This window comes from Papilio machaon, chromosome 3 (assembly GCF_912999745.1).
Source record: "Papilio machaon chromosome 3, ilPapMach1.1, whole genome shotgun sequence".
NCBI classification, from domain to species: Eukaryota; Metazoa; Arthropoda; class Insecta; order Lepidoptera; family Papilionidae; genus Papilio; species Papilio machaon.
Genome location: NC_059988.1, coordinates 1,366,626 through 1,384,702, shown reverse-complemented (window position 1 = coordinate 1,384,702; position 18,077 = coordinate 1,366,626). Strand labels below are relative to the sequence as shown.

The 18,077-nt window shown below is 38.2% G+C and overlaps 1 protein-coding gene across 1 annotated transcript; it reads left to right on the top strand.

Annotated features, from left to right (window-relative positions):
• The first annotated feature begins 7 nt into the window (after window positions 1-7).
• Window positions 8-17,573, top strand: LOC106711017 (DNA topoisomerase 2-binding protein 1). Its single transcript, XM_045686021.1, has 25 exons — window positions 8-181; window positions 588-739; window positions 1,265-1,397; window positions 1,648-1,755; window positions 2,381-2,640; window positions 2,882-3,057; window positions 3,369-3,466; window positions 3,540-3,653; window positions 4,326-4,553; window positions 6,279-6,489; window positions 6,963-7,094; window positions 7,614-7,798; window positions 8,149-8,315; window positions 8,915-9,114; window positions 9,994-10,185; window positions 10,277-10,396; window positions 10,946-11,092; window positions 11,653-11,801; window positions 12,242-12,343; window positions 12,682-12,732; window positions 13,796-14,021; window positions 14,291-14,430; window positions 15,778-15,978; window positions 16,587-16,810; window positions 17,229-17,573. The coding sequence occupies exons 1-25, from the start codon at window positions 92-94 to the stop codon at window positions 17,422-17,424; spliced, it is 4,002 nt and encodes a 1,333-aa protein (XP_045541977.1). The 5' UTR covers window positions 8-91; the 3' UTR covers window positions 17,425-17,573.
• Window positions 17,574-18,077: the final 504 nt, after the last annotated feature.

The window sequence follows — 18,077 nt, the reverse complement described above, 5'->3', positions numbered from 1 at the left end:
CTGACAGAGGACAGATGTAAACAAAATCATGAATTGGTCTTAGCGCGCGAGTTAGATTACAATTATAAAAAAGTATTTTATCAAGAAGAAAATGAGCGAAGAAATAAACGTAAGATTTGTAATACCAAAAGAATGTGTTTCTGAGGATGACTGCTGCGAAGAAATGAAACTTGCTTTCACAGTAAGTGTAGCACGTATTAGTTTTACCCTGCATATGAACTTGCAAGACATATTATGAGAGTATATAATTTTTATTTATAATATTTAAGTACCTACTCGAAATCGTAACTTTATCTATTGCCATATTAAAATTCAGATTGTTCCTGTTACTACTAGCTATTTAATTATTCTAATCTATAATGCCATTTTACTACAATCTGCAAGATACATTTAGGGTCTTCACAACTATAACGATAAAAAATTGCAGCTACCCTCTCATATTTTCTTTGAGCAAGAGTATGAGACGAGCAAGAGCAGAGAGTATAGACTAATGTCTAGAATGTCTCAGGTTAATGTGTGACCTGTGATCAAAGCCAAATTTTTATATCTTATCAATATTTTTCTAATTTTTAAATGTTTAATTACAGGCATGTGAACCACACATTGGCGGAGGCTTACAAGCGAGATGGGTACATGAAAAGAATTTTACTGAATTTAATAATTTAACTAAGAAAGATGTTTTTGTTTTATCTCAATTTGACGGAGAAATATTTCAGAAGCTTAAGGCAACAAAATGTCTGTAAGTAAATCAAAGGGCAAAATCATTATAATTGTTTTGTGATTTTTTCAAATGATGTAGACAGAAAATTTTTCCTGATATTTGGTAATGATTTTACATATGCATCTGTGATGAGTGAATTAACAGAACAAAAAAATCTATTTATATTTTCTAACAATCCTCTCACCCATCAAATTTTGTTTTCTAATTATGAAAGGGGAAGAAAGAAAAGAGAATTAAAATTATGACCTAGTACAGTCATGTCAAAGATATGGCCCACAATTGCAATGTGTCACAGAAAGATTTTTTTAGAGCTTTTAGACTTCATTCTCTAATTCTAATTTAATAAATAAAATGTTAAAATAATTCAAATAATTTTTTTATTCAAACTGGCCCACCTACGAATTCAAAATTAATCATATGGCCCTCTGCAAAATTTAGTTTGATACCTCTGATCTAGTACATTGCATCATGCCTAACTGGGTTAGGTTCCAAGTCCCGCAATGGGGATGCACATTTGTTCATATTTCTTTTTATGTTTTTAAGATTAGTGGGACCACGGTGCTTGTCATGCTCATTAATAGAAGGGACACCAATACCACAAGGTCCGGGGCCTGTCTTCACAATTGCTATGAGAGGTCTCATTGTAACCGCTAGTGGACTTACTAAGACAAAAAAGGTAAAATGTTTGTTTTTTAAAATCTATATATATAAAAGAAAGTCGTGTTAGTTACACTATTTATAACTCAAGATCGGTCGAACTGATTTAGCTGAAAATTGATGGGGATGTAGCTTAGAACTGGGAGACGGACATAGGAACTTTTTTATCTTGTGTGCATTTTTTTTATTCCGCATGGACGGAGTCGCGGGTAAAAGCTAGTAATTTATATTAGTAACTCATTTATTATTATAGTTGTTGGTAATTTCAGGAAAATATACAACAAAAAGTTCACTGGATGGGTGGCATTTATAAGCCAGAATTGACTGAAAATACAACACATCTTGTGGCAGATAATGTTATTTCGGACAAGTATATTGTGAGTATTTTATAATTAATACTATTAGAATATATAGGTTTAGATAGAATAGTGGGATAGGATTAAGATAAATTAAAATCTGTAATCTCTACTCAACTAAACTATTTTTCTAACTAAATTGTACCTTAAGAATACTGGCTTGAAATTTATTTTAGACTAAAAAAAGTTATCTGATCTGTTAAATTAAAAGTCAAACTATATTTAAACGATTTAGTTTGACTTATGACCAGGTCAGAAAACATTGTCAGTCTATAAATTATGAAAGGTCACTAGCGCCCCTCAGTGAATGTCAAAAGTCTCTAGATCAGGGATTCCCAAACTATTTTCGATAAGTGACCCCTTTTCCAAAATAAACTGTTACCTCAGACCCCCAAATTACCTAATTTTAAGATCAATTATTATTATTATTAATTCTGACTTAAGTCCATAGAAGACACAGTGAGAATTAGCAATGCATTAAGTTCGATATTGACACCTTTGGGAATCCCTGCTCTAGATCATTGTACTACTGTAGTTGTCATGATTTTTTCTTTTATACTCTGACAGGACTTACCGAGGTAGAAGCATCTTTTACCAGCTCAGATAAGCTCGTTGAACTAGAAATTTAAATTTTTTTTTTTAACAGCAATCAGTAAAGAAAGGTATACCAATAATGAAGGAAAGCTGGATAGAAGCGGTATGGTCAGCTTCACTTAAATACAATGTTAATGGAGCCTCAACGGATTTTAATGAGCATCGCTTGCCACCTTTCTACAATCTTAATGTGACAACATCTGGTCTTAGTAGGAAAGAAAAGCATTTGATTACGACACTGGTCAATGATAATGGAGGGATTTTCTCTGGTGCTTTTCAAAGTGAGACCACCGATGTCGTGGTACTCACCAAGTGAGTTTTATTTGATTGGTTTTTATATATTTTTTTATAGTAGGGGAACATAACAGCTTGCAATTTTCTTAATGTCAATAAACTACATAATTTTAAAGTTTTTGTCATCAAATAATTATTGTAACTTTATTGGTGATTAATTTTTTTTAGTATTTTAGGTATTTTTAGCTACTTTTTCTTTGTAGTATTTATTTTATTTACATTTAAGACATATTTTCAATATATATTTTATATGTAACAGAGACAGTGTGGGTAGTGAGAAGTACAAAGCTGCGCTGGAGTATGGCAAAGCTTGTGTGGTGCCCGCTTGGGTGAAGGACTCAGCGGCACGGGGGGTAGCCTTGCCCATGGCCAAGTACAAAGTGCTCGGAGCCTCTACCTCATCACCTTTAGCTGAGCACCGTTTGCCTGATATGAGTGAGTTAATACTTATTCATGTTAATTGAATGGGAAAACATGTTTTACTCAATTTAATTTCCTTTCGGGAAACTAAGACTTCTTAAAAATTAACTATTGTAATCTTACTAATGGATGGATGGATAGATGTTTGTTTTAAAGTATCTCCATTTATTCCGCACGGACGGAGTCTCGTCCGACAGCTAGTTTTATTAATATTATAAATGCGAATGTTTAGATGGATGGATGGATGTTTGTTTGTTTGAAGGTATCTCCGGAACACATAGTCTACTAAGTAAGTTTTGTTTGAATTAATAACATTTGTATTTCAGGTCTTAATTTCTCCAGGATAACAAATTCTAGACCGCCCAGTAACTTTGTTGATGAAACTAGATCTGTTGATTTGACAACATTATCGGGCAGAGGAAAGGTATTTTATTTAAGTTTTTTTTTAAATACTTTTATGCTTCTTCATACAATTATTAATTAATATTTCTTTTCAGTTGTCTCAAGAAAGTAAAAGATTGAGTGATGTCGACAGGGAGATTATTTCAGAATTTGAGAAATTCGACATGAGTTGTTTAAAAAAGGCTGGACCTATTTTTGATGGTTTTTGTGTAAGTTTGAAGAAAAAAAATCTTTTTAATGTTTGACATGTAGGATTTTAGGATTGATGGATGAATGACTAGATTGAAGTCTAAACTTTAATTAAGATTTTTTTCAGTAACCAACAAGGGAAGAGATTAGAGAAAATATAACCACGTAACAGTTTTACGCTTAATTAAGTTCATATAGGGTAATATAGGGTAATAGTGCCAGATGCTTTATTTGTCCTTTTTCCCTTCCCACTCTTATAAAAAGAGGGTGGGAAGGGGCAGTAGATTTGATGGAGGAGGGGACGGATAGGAAGGAGAAAAATTCTCTTTCTGTGCGTCTAGGCGGGGAATATATCTGCAATTGCGGTTGTCTATGGGCAACGGTCGATTCACTGTTTCGGCGAATTTTCTTTATAAAAAAAATAGCACATTTTTATTATTTTTCTAATTGTTTTAAATTATTTATTAACTGTATTTTTATATTTTATGAAATTATCGAGATATTGAGTTGTTGGGAAAATCATTTCGTTTTTATTTCTAATTTCTATGTTTAATAATGCCTTTATCAGCTCTAAGCGACATCTTTGTCGAAAATAGACGAATCCTAAATCAAGAAAACATGAAATGATTTTCCTAACGACTTATTATTTATCTTTCCCTTTGGTTCGAATGTAAAAGTGAATATTGTATCAGATCTGGGTAAGTGGTCTGGAGGGGTTGTGTCGGGAGCGCGCCGCCGCATGCGTGTCGCGTTGCGGCGGCGTGCGGTACGACTGTGCGGGCGAGCGCGTCACGCACGCGGCTGCGGGCACGCGCGCTGCGGCTGCGGCGGCTGCGCGTGCGCTGCCCGCTGTACCGGTGCTCAGTGCGCTCTGGTTACTGCGCAGTGCTGAAGCCGGGAGAGCGCTGCCGGAGACTGAGGTTTGTATATAACTTAAGACAGTGACAAGTAAAATAACATTTAAAGATTTTAAATTATTTAAATATTAGGTCCTTACATATGAAATTGGCGTTTTGTATGGGAGGAACAAAAAGTAGAATATTTTTTAATATAATATATTTAATTAATCAAAGTATGAACCATTATTTTCTATGCACTTTTGCCATCTCATAGGTAGTTCATTGATCCCTTTACTAAAAAAACCAGTCGGACGGGAATCAAAAAAATCTTTGAAGGCGATTTGGACTGCCCCATCGGAGTTGAATTTTTTCCCTTGCAAGAAGTTATCCAAATTTCGAAAAAAATGGTAATCTGTTGGAGCAAGGTCCGGGGAGTACGGAGGATGTCTTAGACTTTCCAATTGAAGCTCTTCTAATTTAGTAGCCGTCTGTTGCGCAGTGTGTGGTCTAGCGTTGTCGTGAAGCAGCAGTGGCGTGGAGCGATTGACCAGCCTAGGTTGTTTAGCCGCTAGCTTTTCCATCATGGTTTGCAATTGCTGACAATAGACATCAGCCGTAATAGTCTGGTCAGATTTGAGAAAAGTGTAATGATCAATACCGGCACTAGTCCACCAAACGCTTACAATTAACTTTTTTGGGGTTAATTTTCGCTTGCGGCAGGATTTGGCTGGCTAGTCAGGATCCAACCATTGCGCTGAGCGCTTCCGATTATCGTAAAGAACCCATTTTTCATCACAGGTAATGACTCGGTTTAAAATACCTTCATTATTGTGCCGGTTTAGTAATGTAACGCAACAGTCGACGCGCGTTTGCCGGTTTGCTTCAGTCAATTCGTGAGGTACCCACCTTTCAAGCTTTTTAATCTTCCCAATTTGGTTCAAGTGAATTAAAACAGTTTTATCACTAACATCGCAGCCTGCAGCTAACTCGGACGTGGTTTGCGATGGATCCGCTTCCACAATAGCCTTCAACTCTTCATTATCAACTTGAGTCTCAGGCCGTCCACGGGGCTTGTTCTCCAGATCGAAATTTCCAGAACGAAAACGTTTGAACCAAAAACGAACTGTGTTTTCTTTTGCAACACGACCGCCATACACATCATTCACCCTTCGAGTCGTTTCCGCAGCACTAGTGCCACGGCGGAACTCGTACTCGTAAATAATGCGATATTTTAAGTTTTCCATTTTGTAAAATGAGTGACGCAAACAGAAAAAAACAGAAGAAAAAAAACAAATGAATGACGGTCATCGAACCACAAATACATGAGTCTATAGCTGTACAAATTTGAATTTGGAATTCCTTACCAAAGAGGAGAAATTCGTGATTAAAGTGGCCAGTACGAAAAACGCCAATTTCATATGTAAGGACCTAATATATTATCCTTTTTATATAATTTAGAAAAGAGGCATATGTCAGTTCACACACTTCATAAAAGAAGAAGAAAAAAAAATTACAGGTTAATTTTTACATAGATTAATAAATTAAATAAATCCAAAAGTTCAAACAGTGGTAGACGCCAGCAATAACAACGAAGGGGAAATTAATTTGGCAGTGAAGGGAATGTATAGGGAGGGGAAATATTTTCTTCCCCCTCTTCCGTCGCTAAGAGGTAGGCGGCGGTCACTTCGCTACTTTGGCGAATGTGACCGCTCGCTCGTTTGCCACCTGTAATATAAAAAATATCATTACATGTTTCTAACTGCTTTAGTAATTGCAGTTTTTGTATACTATTGTGTATTTATGCAGTTTTTAATGGAATCTGATCCATCAACGCCGGTGAAGTCGAGTGCGCGTAAGCCGCCAGCGGAGGCCGCGTCGCCAATGAGCAAGCGCAACTTGCAGCTGCTGCGTCTGCGCCCGCCCACACCGGAGCCCTGCCTCACCGCGATGTCGCAGCCCCCGGAGCACCCGGAACACCCGGACCAACAAGATGACATCGTCAATCATTACTTGAGCCGTGAGTCACTTTTACTGTGATACTTATTCAGCAATATCTTAATATTATAAATGAGAATATTCGGATGGATGGATGGATGTTTGTTTGAAGGTATCTCCAGAACGGCTCAACAGATCTTGATAAAATTTAGCACAGATATAGAACATAATCTGGAAGAACACATAGGCTACTTATTAGTGTTTTTTTTAATTACGCGCGGACAAAGTCGCGGGTGACAACTAGTTACTGATAAAGTAACTTTTATTGACCATTGAATTGCTGCAAATTTGAGAGTTAGCCACTTTTTCCACTAGCAGATTAGCAATGCTTATCAGTTAATTTTGTAGCAGTTGCGGCCAGCGGAAATGGCACATACTTTATTTATATTATATCAAACATTTAAAAAACTTACTGTCAAAGAGTTTGCTTTCAAGATGTCTTGTCACTGTTATTCTGTGTAGGTACAAATGTATTAAAAGATATATATTATTTAGAAAATGTACCTGAAGCAGTGAGAGAGAAGACGCCAGAAAGGGTGTCCAATGCAACTTTGCAGCCCGGAATACCTGATATCACCGAAGATCTGCCGGAAGATCCTACTGAAGAGATAGAACAGATATTCAGAGGTTATATTTCACACATATTAGTCTTTGATGTTTGGATAGATAGATGTATGTTACCAGGTAACTCCAGTTAAGCTAAACTGGATAAAATTTGGTACAAAAAACAGATTACAGATAGGAAAAATTATCCAACCTGTTTGTCGATGGTTTCTACGTATAAGGGACAATGTGCAAATTGATAATTTTACAGGAGAGGCTCTCAAAGTTTCAACCATATAGGAAAATAGTCCGCATAGACCATTTTTCTTCAGCAAAATAACACGTTTAAACCTATAAATGTGTATTTGTGTTTAGTGCATGTTAACTAAACCAAGAGGTAGTTTTTAATACAAAAAAAGTAACAACATTTTTGCCTTTGCCGCAAGTAACTGACTTGTACTGAACCAGCTTAGGTAGATGGATACATGGGCGTCGCATTTTGTCGTATTTTTTAAATCCCTAGGGGGAGGGTCAGTTGTCCCTCCCACCCTTCTCTTGTGAAGACGTATATTAGGTGTTGACATCCTCGCTGCACATGTCCAGGAGTGAAGCTGGAGGTGCAGGGTCTGGAGGAGGAGGCGGTGTGTGAGGTGGGCGCGGAGGTGTCGGCGGCGGGGGGAGTGCTGTGCGCGGCGGGGGCGGGCGGCGCCTACGTCCTCGTGCCACTCGACTTTGACCCCGACGATCTTGTTACCACTACCGCTGAGCCGGTCACCGTATTTTGGGTGGTCAGTAGTATATACAAAGATAACATCTTATTTCTTAATTATATTATAGATGTTTAGATGGATGGATGGATGCATGGATGGACGGATGGAAGTTTGTTTGAAGGTATCTTCGAAACTGCTGAAACGATATTGATGAAATTTGGCACAGATGTAGAATATAGTCTGGATAAATACATACATACATAGGCTATTAACTATTAAGTTTTTTTTAAATCCGCGCGGACGGGGTTACGGGAAACAGATAGTACATTCATAAAGCTTTGTCATTTTTGACCATTTTTTTTTTGTATTTAATTGATACTTTTCGTTCTTCTGCAATAGTTCGAGTTTTAATTGATTGTTTGTTGCAGAAAGACTGCCTCTGCCAACAAGAGCTGTTACCACTACAGTACTACCACAGGCCGGTGCGGGCGACGTGGCGAGGTACCCCGCTGGCGGGAGTCGTGGCCAGCATCAGCACCTACAGTGGTGTAGAGCGAGCCTTCCTTGATGAGCTCGCAAAACTGCTCGGAGCAACGTAAGTGTCACACCAACGATGGTACAAGGTCATGGTCTTCTCTCGAGGGTTTTCGAGCACTCCATGGAGGGATGAGGGAGCTCTCGGGTATACTCTTAAGCGAGGTTTAGGATAAGCACCATCTGTATCCGGCCATCTCAAGCCTAGTAAAGCTGTAAATGCATCTTCAAGACAAAGTGAATAGTAAATCACAAAAAAATTGTGAGCCCTCAGTGGACGCCTGGCAGATGTGAAACATCGTGTGTGTACAAATAATATGCATAAAAGATACTATTATTAAAATATATGTATACCTCAGTATAGCGTGGCGACCCGTCGCCACGGCAAGCGTCGCCACGCCAACAATTCGGTTTACAAGTGAGCCTATAGGTGTTTTACATCAAAAAAATCTTATAGAGTGTACAATTTACATCATGAACTTTAAGTATTTCAATAAGTGTAAGGACCAAAGAGAAGTCCAACGCAGGGACTATTTAAGTCGTCTCTGCATACATTGGTGCTTTTTACCACATTTCTCTATAAATTATTTTCATAAATATGTATCTGTGTGGTAATAAATGATTTTCTTTCCATCTTTCTTTAAATATGTGTGCATTTAGTACGCAGTTACGTTTCTGTCGACGTACAACCGCGAATGCGCTCGCATCAACTCACCTGATATGTCCGAGTGCGGCGGGAGACAAGTACGCGGGCGCGGTGAAGTGGCAGCTGCCCGCCGTCACCGCGCACTGGCTGCTGGCCTGCGCACGCGCCGGTACACGTCTCAGTGAACGACCATATCTAGTGGGAGACACTAAAGGTATCATCATCATCATCATCATCATCATCAGCCTTTATCTACCCACTGCTGGGCATAGGCCTTTCCCAATGCCTTCCACAGTACGCGGTCCTCCGCCTTACGCATCCAAGAACTTCCCTAACTTAAGGTATATACGCTACAAATTTTTAATTTATTTATTCACAAAAAAAAATACACTACACTAGATTCAACAGACACTTATTATCTTATACTTAACTTACTTTGATTTATATTTTCATCTGAGCAGTCCAAATAGTAATAATTAATCAGACTTAAGTAAACATTTTTACACAGTGTAGCTAATTTTCTAAAAAATACTTTTTTAACTTATTTTTTACAACATTTTTTTGATGTTATCACATGATGTGGGTCATTTCTAAGTTATTCTATAGCATTGTATAATTTCGGTATAAGATATTAAGTTGTTCTCTCACTGAGAGTTAGTCGCTGCTTAGATCACTATGGTGTAGCAAAGCGTAAAGGGATGAGGGAACTGCGCAATGCGCAGCTCATGCTAAGATATTTGAAAATAATTTAACTTATTCAATTTGTCATCATCATCATCAACCTTATCCCTATGTAGGGTCGGCACAGTATGTACTACTCCATACATCTCTATCAGCCGTCATATCTAAATTTACCCCCTTCTTACGCATATCTTTCATACAATCTGTCCATACTTTCTTTGGTATTCTACCTTTTTAACCATACATTAAATCTCATTATTTTAGCTAATTCAATTTGTATGGTTATTTGCAAATGGGCACAATTCTAAAAAATATGACGTGTAGTGTATTTTGACGTCACGAGTATGAAAGATAAAAACTTTTAATATGATATGTTCTGTTACATAACTAAAAGCAATTTTATTTCTCCTAGCTCCGCCAACACCAGAGCATTCTCCGATCAAGGATCAAACGGAGGCAGAAGTGACAGTGACTGAGACAGGGGCGGGGCCGGCAGGGGCGGGGACAGACAAGGAGAACGAGATGCTGCCCCCTGCCGGCTGTGATGTGCCGCGCAGAAACTCCCTGCACAACAGAGAGGACACGCCTAAAACTAGACTAAATGGTATTAAAGCCGTTTAGGCTGAAAACATCACCTTCTTTAGTTACTCGGATAATAAAAAAGATAATGTGGTTATCTACTTTTTTTATCTTAGATGGTGATGTGATGTCTCCAGCCTCCAGGTACATAGCGATGGCAAGACAAGGTCTCCTTGGCTGCGACTCACAAGAGACGCCAAAACGATTGCAGAAACTGAGAGACGAAGCCAAAACAGGTATACTATGGTGTAAAAATATGTATTTTATAGTAATTAGTATGATAATTTTCGCTTTTTAACTTTTATCTATATCTATATATATAAAAAATAGTGTCCGTATTTTTTTATATTACAAGGTGGCAAATGAGCAAGCGGCCAAATGAATTCGCTGAAATGCCGAAGCGACCGCTACCCATAGACATTCGCAATTGCAGTTGCGTTGCCTATCCCCAATCAACGAAGGACGCACAAAAAGAGAATATTTAACCTTCCTATGCATCTCCTCCATCAAATCCACCTCCCCTTCCCATCCTTTACTTATAAGAAAAGGGTGGAAAGGGAAAGAGGACTAAAATTAGGCCTCCGGAACCACATTCAGCAAGTGTTTGTTCCGGGTAATCTCCGAAACGGTTGGTCCGATTATAACGGGACTTAGATGGGAAAGTAGCTGATGAACACGGCCATGTTATAGCCTACTTTTTTTATTCTGAATTGACTTAGACATCTAGTTTTTAATAAAATTGACTATCCCATTCGTAGTTTTATGATTTTTCAATGCATTTGTAGGTGAAGATGTAGTTCGCACCCCACCATTGGACGACGCGTTGTCTTCTCCCAACCTGGCAGCGCTGAGCCCCACCACACGGCGGAGACTCCGCGCTGTGAGATGTGGAGAGATGCCCTCAGACCCCATACGCACCCCCACAGACCCCTGTTAGTATATACACACGGACAAACATATTCATGTACTTTATGCTCGTGCATGTAAACAAACTATGCTTTCTATCAAATGGAGAGAAAAGCTGCTTTTGTAGCAAACATATACGAAAAATACTCCATTTTATATACAAAGTACTCCGTGAACTGTAGTCATGGCAACGACTTCCGTTACATGTCATTCGAAATTTAAAAATAAGTAATCTTTTTAAGACAGTTCAATAAAAAAAAAGGAAAAAAAGGAATATGTTTTTTAAATCGTTAGAATGATAAAAAAATGACAGATGACAGCTCACTCTTGACATTAGCGCCATCTACCCAGAGCTTTCCGATTTTGTTATGTTTGTGTGTAAACAAACACATAATTACACATCGTAAACAAAGAAATGGCGATGTGAATTTATTTTTCTTCTTTAATTTATCTATCTATATTTAATTTTTTTTTTATTTTTCAAAATACAGTGAAATAAGTTTGTGTAATATTGATGCAAATGTTGCGTATTTTAAGTAAGTTTTGTTCTAATATATTTGCATTATTATTTTTTATTTGTACGTAGTTGAGAAGAACCCGGCGACTCCGGACAGTGGGTTCGGTGCGGCGCTTCGCCCCGGCTCAGGTCGTCTCTCGCCTGACTCCAGGAAGAGGCTGTGGAAGGTGGTCAATGACTTGCCTTCCAAACCACATCCACCTGCTAAAGAACATACTGTATGTGTTCGTCAAGGTTATGTTCTACATCTAAGAATGATCCATCCATCCATCCATACTAATGAATGGATGGATGCAGTGAAGTAAGACTGATGGTTTTTTGGACATCTGTCATATAAAAGTAGAGTTTTATTTTTGTTTTTTTTACAATGTATGGAGAACTGTATGGAGAAAATGAGAAAAAATAAAAATTTACAATAAAAAATACAAAAAAAAATGTACAATATAATACATTGTTCATTTTATGTATACACTAGCTGTTGTCCGCGGCTCCGTCCGCGCAGAATTAGTAGCCTATGTGTTCTTCCAGACTATGTTTTACATCTATACCAAATCTCATCAAGATCTGTTGAACAGTTCTGGAGATACTTTCAAACATCCATCCATCCATTTAAACATTCGCATTTATATTTATTAGTAAGGATTAATATTATTTTTAGCCACTATCGGAGATTCGTAATCGTTTCCTGGCGCAGTTCAACTCTCAGACGGAGACTCCGCCTGCAGAACATATCGCAGCTCCCAGGAAATTAAGGCTACAGGTAAATTATATCGCATTTTAAATACCTTTTTATATTAGGACACTACTAGCTGTCGCCCTCGACTTAGTCCGCGCGAAATTAAAAAAAAATATTAAGTAGCCTCTGTGTTCTTCCAGACTGTGTTCTACATTTAAGTCAAATTTCAGCTGAGATGCTTTCAGACGTTCTGGAGATACTTTATACATCCATCCATCTACACTTTCGCATTTATAATATTAGTAATAAACAAATTATGAAAGGATGATGATGAAATAATGAACAAGCTGTTTTTCTCATTTACGTCAATCTTCGTAATTGACTTCAAGAAAGTATTAATTCATGTTGTATATCTGTTTTAGGATCAACCTGAAACACCGCCACCGAAGATGCCTAAGTTGTTTAACGATCAGGTAAATAATAATAATAATTTTATACATTAAAAAAAAAAAATTAAAAAATATGCAATTAAATTAAATCAGAGTACTTTTCTAAAAAATATATCTTTATAACTAGTTGCAGTTAGGCGTTCTTAGAAACTCGGCGATTTTAGACTTCGAATTATAATATCATAGAGATTTTTATCGCGTCGCCGATATTTCGAATTTACCGATATTTAAAATTAACGAAAAAAGTTTCTTGCTACTTGTTTGTTAAGATCGTCGATAGAAGATTTGTTGCGGCTTTCAAGATATAGTGGCTATGCCTGTACTAATCGAATAGACGACTCGCGTCGACGATTCAGCAAGGTTAAGCACTTGATTTGCAATCTGCAGGTCTTGGGTTCGAATCCCGCCATGTACCAATGTGTTTTTCGATTTACATATGTACATTTATTTATCCGATGTTCTTACGGTGAAGGAAAACATCGTGATGCTGCACATATCTGAGAAGAAATTCAATGATATGTGTGAAGTCAACCCGCACTTGGCCAGTGCTGACTATGTCCTAGTCACCCTAACTTGGGGTAGGCTCCGAGCCCCTCAATGGACGTATAGTGAGCTGATGATAACGTTGCCTTGTGTACGTAGGGTCTTATTCTTTGTTCCTTTTACATTTTTGATACAAAATTTCCACAGATAATTAATTCTTTCCTATAGATATATTCTTAATATATATAAATCTCGTGTCACAATGTTTGTCCTCAATGGACTCCTAAACCACTTAACCGATTATAATAAAATTCGCACACCATGTGCAGTTCGATCCAACTTGAGAGATAGGATAGTTTAAATCTCAAATTATAGTCGCAATTTTAATTTTTTGGTAATTATTTGTTTGTTATTATTTGACAGTCACAATTATCTGTTAACTCCAAATGATTCTAACAGATGTCGATACCTTTCGACTGGGTTGAGTAAGTAATCAATAGATGGCGCTGCTATGGTAAATCTACGAACGTGTCATATAAGCTTATTAACTGCGCGCGGACGGAGTCGCGGGCGACAGCTAGTAAAGTTATAAATATCGATTTAGACAGCGAGCAGTATAAGCGCTGCGGAGAACGAGGAGAGTGTGAAGAGTGAGAGCAGCACCACAAGCTGCGCCACAAGCTGCGCCACAAGCTGCGCAGGCGCATCAGGCAACAGGACGCCGCTGCCGGCCGCAGTGGACGCGCAGCTGCAGCGCTTGACTGCTGCACTAAACAGTCGCAGCTCGCAGAAACCCAAGCGCTCCAGGGACTCAGTCACTGTCACTCCACGTAATTATATTTAACTACCTGTCGCCCGCGGCTCCGTCCGATGTTCTACATCTGTGCCAAATTTCATCAAGATCTATGCAGCCGATCCGGAGATACCTTCAAACAAACATCCATCCATCCATCCATTCATCTATCCAACCATCCATCCATCTATCCATCCATATTTTTTTGAGTCATAACCAGCAATTATAATTATTTAGTAAATACGATGAGAAAGATATAGAAGTAGGTAAAGAGATGGGATTATTAAAATAAATGATTTGTAACAGCTGTAGGTGTGGCGGAGGCTGAGCTGGAGCCGCTGTCTCAGCCCAACACTGTGGGTTGGGATGATGGAGCCACGCCCCCCATCTCTCACACACAGAACACACCCATTATCAAGAGATTTATGCTCTCATCTAATGTTGATGTAAGTAACTATATTTATTAATAAATAAAGATTCTTTAATGTATACTTAAATTACAGCATCAGTATCGAATTGGCTCCTTAACTAGGTTTAGTATTTTAGGAGCCAATGACTTGCACCTATTGTATTGTTACGTGCTAGGTTTCGAAGGATTTGGAGAGAAAAGCCTTCTGACTCTTTTGAAGACTATTGACTAACACTAGGTCCAACACAAAGCACTAGGTCCAAACACTAAGCACTGACGATGTCCAAGGTCGTAGCCAAGTATTTGGTTTCACTTGTATTGCTGGTTGTCGCTTCGAAGTCGCCTCGAAGGTAGCTCAAACTGAACTGACTCGCTCGCCTCCCTGCGGCTATTTATATAGGCCGAGTCGAGACTCAGACCATTCCAGAAAGTTCCTTTCTGGAACGTTTCCAAATGGCGCGAACGTCATCGACCGGTTTGGACGATTCCGGAAAGATGACTCATTTCTCACGCTCGCGCGCCGCGGTTTTCGAGATACAGTCAAAATCTGTTATAACGACATCGAAGGGACTACTCATATTGAGTCGTAAAAACCGATAGTTGTAACAACCGGTGACAGGTATTAATAGGAAAGATATGTAATAACATTCAGCCAGGACCTTTGATTTTGGTCAATTTAACCGGTATGTTGTTCTAAACGATGTCGCTATAAACGGTTTTGACTGTACTTCCAGTTTTATAATTCCACAACAGTACCTCTAACGCCATCTAGTGTTGAGTAAAGGGTTTCACGTGACTTTGTACGTTCGTAACAGTATCATACAAAATAGATAATTAGTATTACAAATGTAGGAATTAATTAAATTTAAAGTTAATTAGAAGAAAAAAAAGAAGCAAACAGGATGTGTATGTATGTATGCTCAGACCCATGTGTGTGTTGGGGGGGGGGGGTTATATTATATCGTACTATTGTATTTAATAAATATTATATAATAGCACTTCACTTAGGTGTTCAAATTGTCCTCGTCCACTTAGTTAAATAATTAAAAAAAAATAACACAGTAGTAGACCACAGTAATAACATCTGTTTCACGAAATGGTCAGACCTATCGGTGAAATGCTGCATCTTGGTAGAAGATAGACTTGAAGTAGAAATTATTCCGCATTTAGTCTAATGAGGTCTAAATCTCTTTCCCTTCTCACTTTTTTTTATAAGAGATGGGAAAGAGAAGTGAATTTGGCGGAGAAATAGACAGGGAGAATTAGGAAATATAATCTGTGCATCCCTTTCTCTATTCAGCGAATTCTGGTGGCCGCTTGCTCGTAAAAAATAGTTATAGACCACTTCAATGAGGTAATCAAATGGTTATTGACCATGTTCCAGAATCGCGAGGAGATAGCGTCAATGATCCAGTATTTGGGCGGTGAGGTGAGTGAGTGTAGCGAGATGGACGCTCGGGCGACTCACCTGCTGTGTGCAGCTCCAGGTCGCAGTGAGAAGATGCTGGGCTGTGTGGCGGCTGGACGCTGGGTGTTGCATCCCGCATACGTAGCCCGCAGCCGCGCTGCAGGAAGATTTCTGCAGGTACCCAGTAGACATCACTCTAACATCTGTCATTTGTAATCAACGAAGTGAAAAGACGAACATTTTGGGGTTTTTCGTAGAATCTTAAATATTCTTTTAGTGTTGATTTCTTATAATTGATCTAGAGGTCGCTGTTAGTGACAAATTATCTACTGGTTTTTGGATTGTTGTTGGTTCTAAGTTTGGGAGAAAGATATGATGTTTAACAATAATTATTTACTACTAGCTGTCGCCCGTGACTCTGTCTGCGTGGAATTACAAAAAAAACATTAGCAGCATATATGTTCTTACAGACTATGTTCTATATCTGTGCCAAATTTCATCAAGATCTGTTGAGACGTTCCGGAGATACCTTCAAACAAACGTCGCGTTAGTTACACTATTTATAACTCAAGATCAGTCGAACTGATTTAGCTGAAAATTTATGGGAAGGTAGCTTAGAACAAGGAAACGGACATAGGATAATTTTTACCCAGTTTTCTATTTTTTATTCCGCGCGGACGGAGTCGCAGATAAAAGCTAGTTTATAATATTAGTAAGATTTTTTTTTATTGTGAATCTAGATTTCTATTCGATTCTATCTAGATAGTGTTTATCAATGTATGTAGGAGGAGGAGTTCGAGTGGGGTAACCCGATAGCGAGTTGCTTACCCGCGGTATCAGATGCAGAGCGTTCGTTAGCGGCTGCAGCTCACCGCTGGAGGTCACGTCGAGCTGCTGGTGGACCTGGACCCTTCTCCGGTATGGTGGCATTGCTCCATGTCACTGATGCCAGAAGACGACTGCTGGCACGACTCATACAGGCCGGTGATGGACTGGCACCAGATGATCAGTTAGTATATACAAAAGTATATTGTATACGACTTCGACTGCACGGATTAAAAAAAAAAAACTTAATATGTCTATGTGTTCTTCCAGACTATGTTCTACATCTGTGCCAAATTTCATTAAGATCCGTTGAGCCGTTCTGGAGATACCTTCAAACAAACATCCATCCATCCATCCATTCAAACATTCGTTTTTATAATATTAGTAAGATGTCATCTCTTACACACTATAATATTGTTATAACTAGCAGTTTTCCGCGACTTTTTTCGTGTTGAATTAAAAAAAATAATTTTAATCTCTATTAAAATTTTATCCAAATCTGTTCAGTTATTCTGAAATTACCATCCATCAAAATTTTAGTTAAAAACTAGTAAGATATGATGGAAATTACGTTATGAAAGTTTAATACATTTTTTCCATAGGCCTCCATACAAAAACGAGGAGGTGAACGTATGTTTTGCTGATGTGAAGCGATACCCGCTGAGTGGAAGAGATGCTGCGTGGCTAACATCACGCCGTGTACCAATCTGCCCCCCAGTGCTGCTCAGTTCATATCTCACTGATGAAACTCCGCCTAACCCACATGAACACTGTCTACCTGAATATAAACCTAAATAGTTATACATAAGGTATACTTTTGAATGTAAACACTGTATAGTATTTTTTAAACATTTTAACAGCTCGAAACATCGCCTTATTTTAGTCGTTTTTCACTTCACAATATTTTCTTATTAGAAAAGGATGGGAAGGGGAAATATCCACTTTCTGTGCGTCCCCTTCTCCGTTGATTTAAAGTAGGTAACGCATCTGCATTTGTGGATGTCTATGGGCAACGGTCGCCTCGCTATTTCGGCGAATTTAGGTGATTACGTTTGCTCGTTTGCCTCCTTTTCAAATAAAAAAAAATCGCACGTGTTGCTGAAGATATATAGCTGATATATAAATAAAAATAAATAAATAATATAATTAGCTGAAGCGGGTTAAGAAAAAAACAAAAAAAAACCTCTATTTAATATCTGATTTATTTGACATTGACATAAAACTCTCCCATAGCAACCAATAATGACAGTCATAGACAATATAAAACTATAAACATATATTGATATAAAAACTTTTTATAAAAGAACAGTACATGTTATACTGATGGTATAAAGAGTTGTGGGGGGGGGGGGAGGAGACTACTTACTGTACAGCTCAAGATCAACCCCCCATGTAGATTGAAATTGTCACTATACAAATTGAGACATAAAAGAGTATTAAATAAGGTCTTT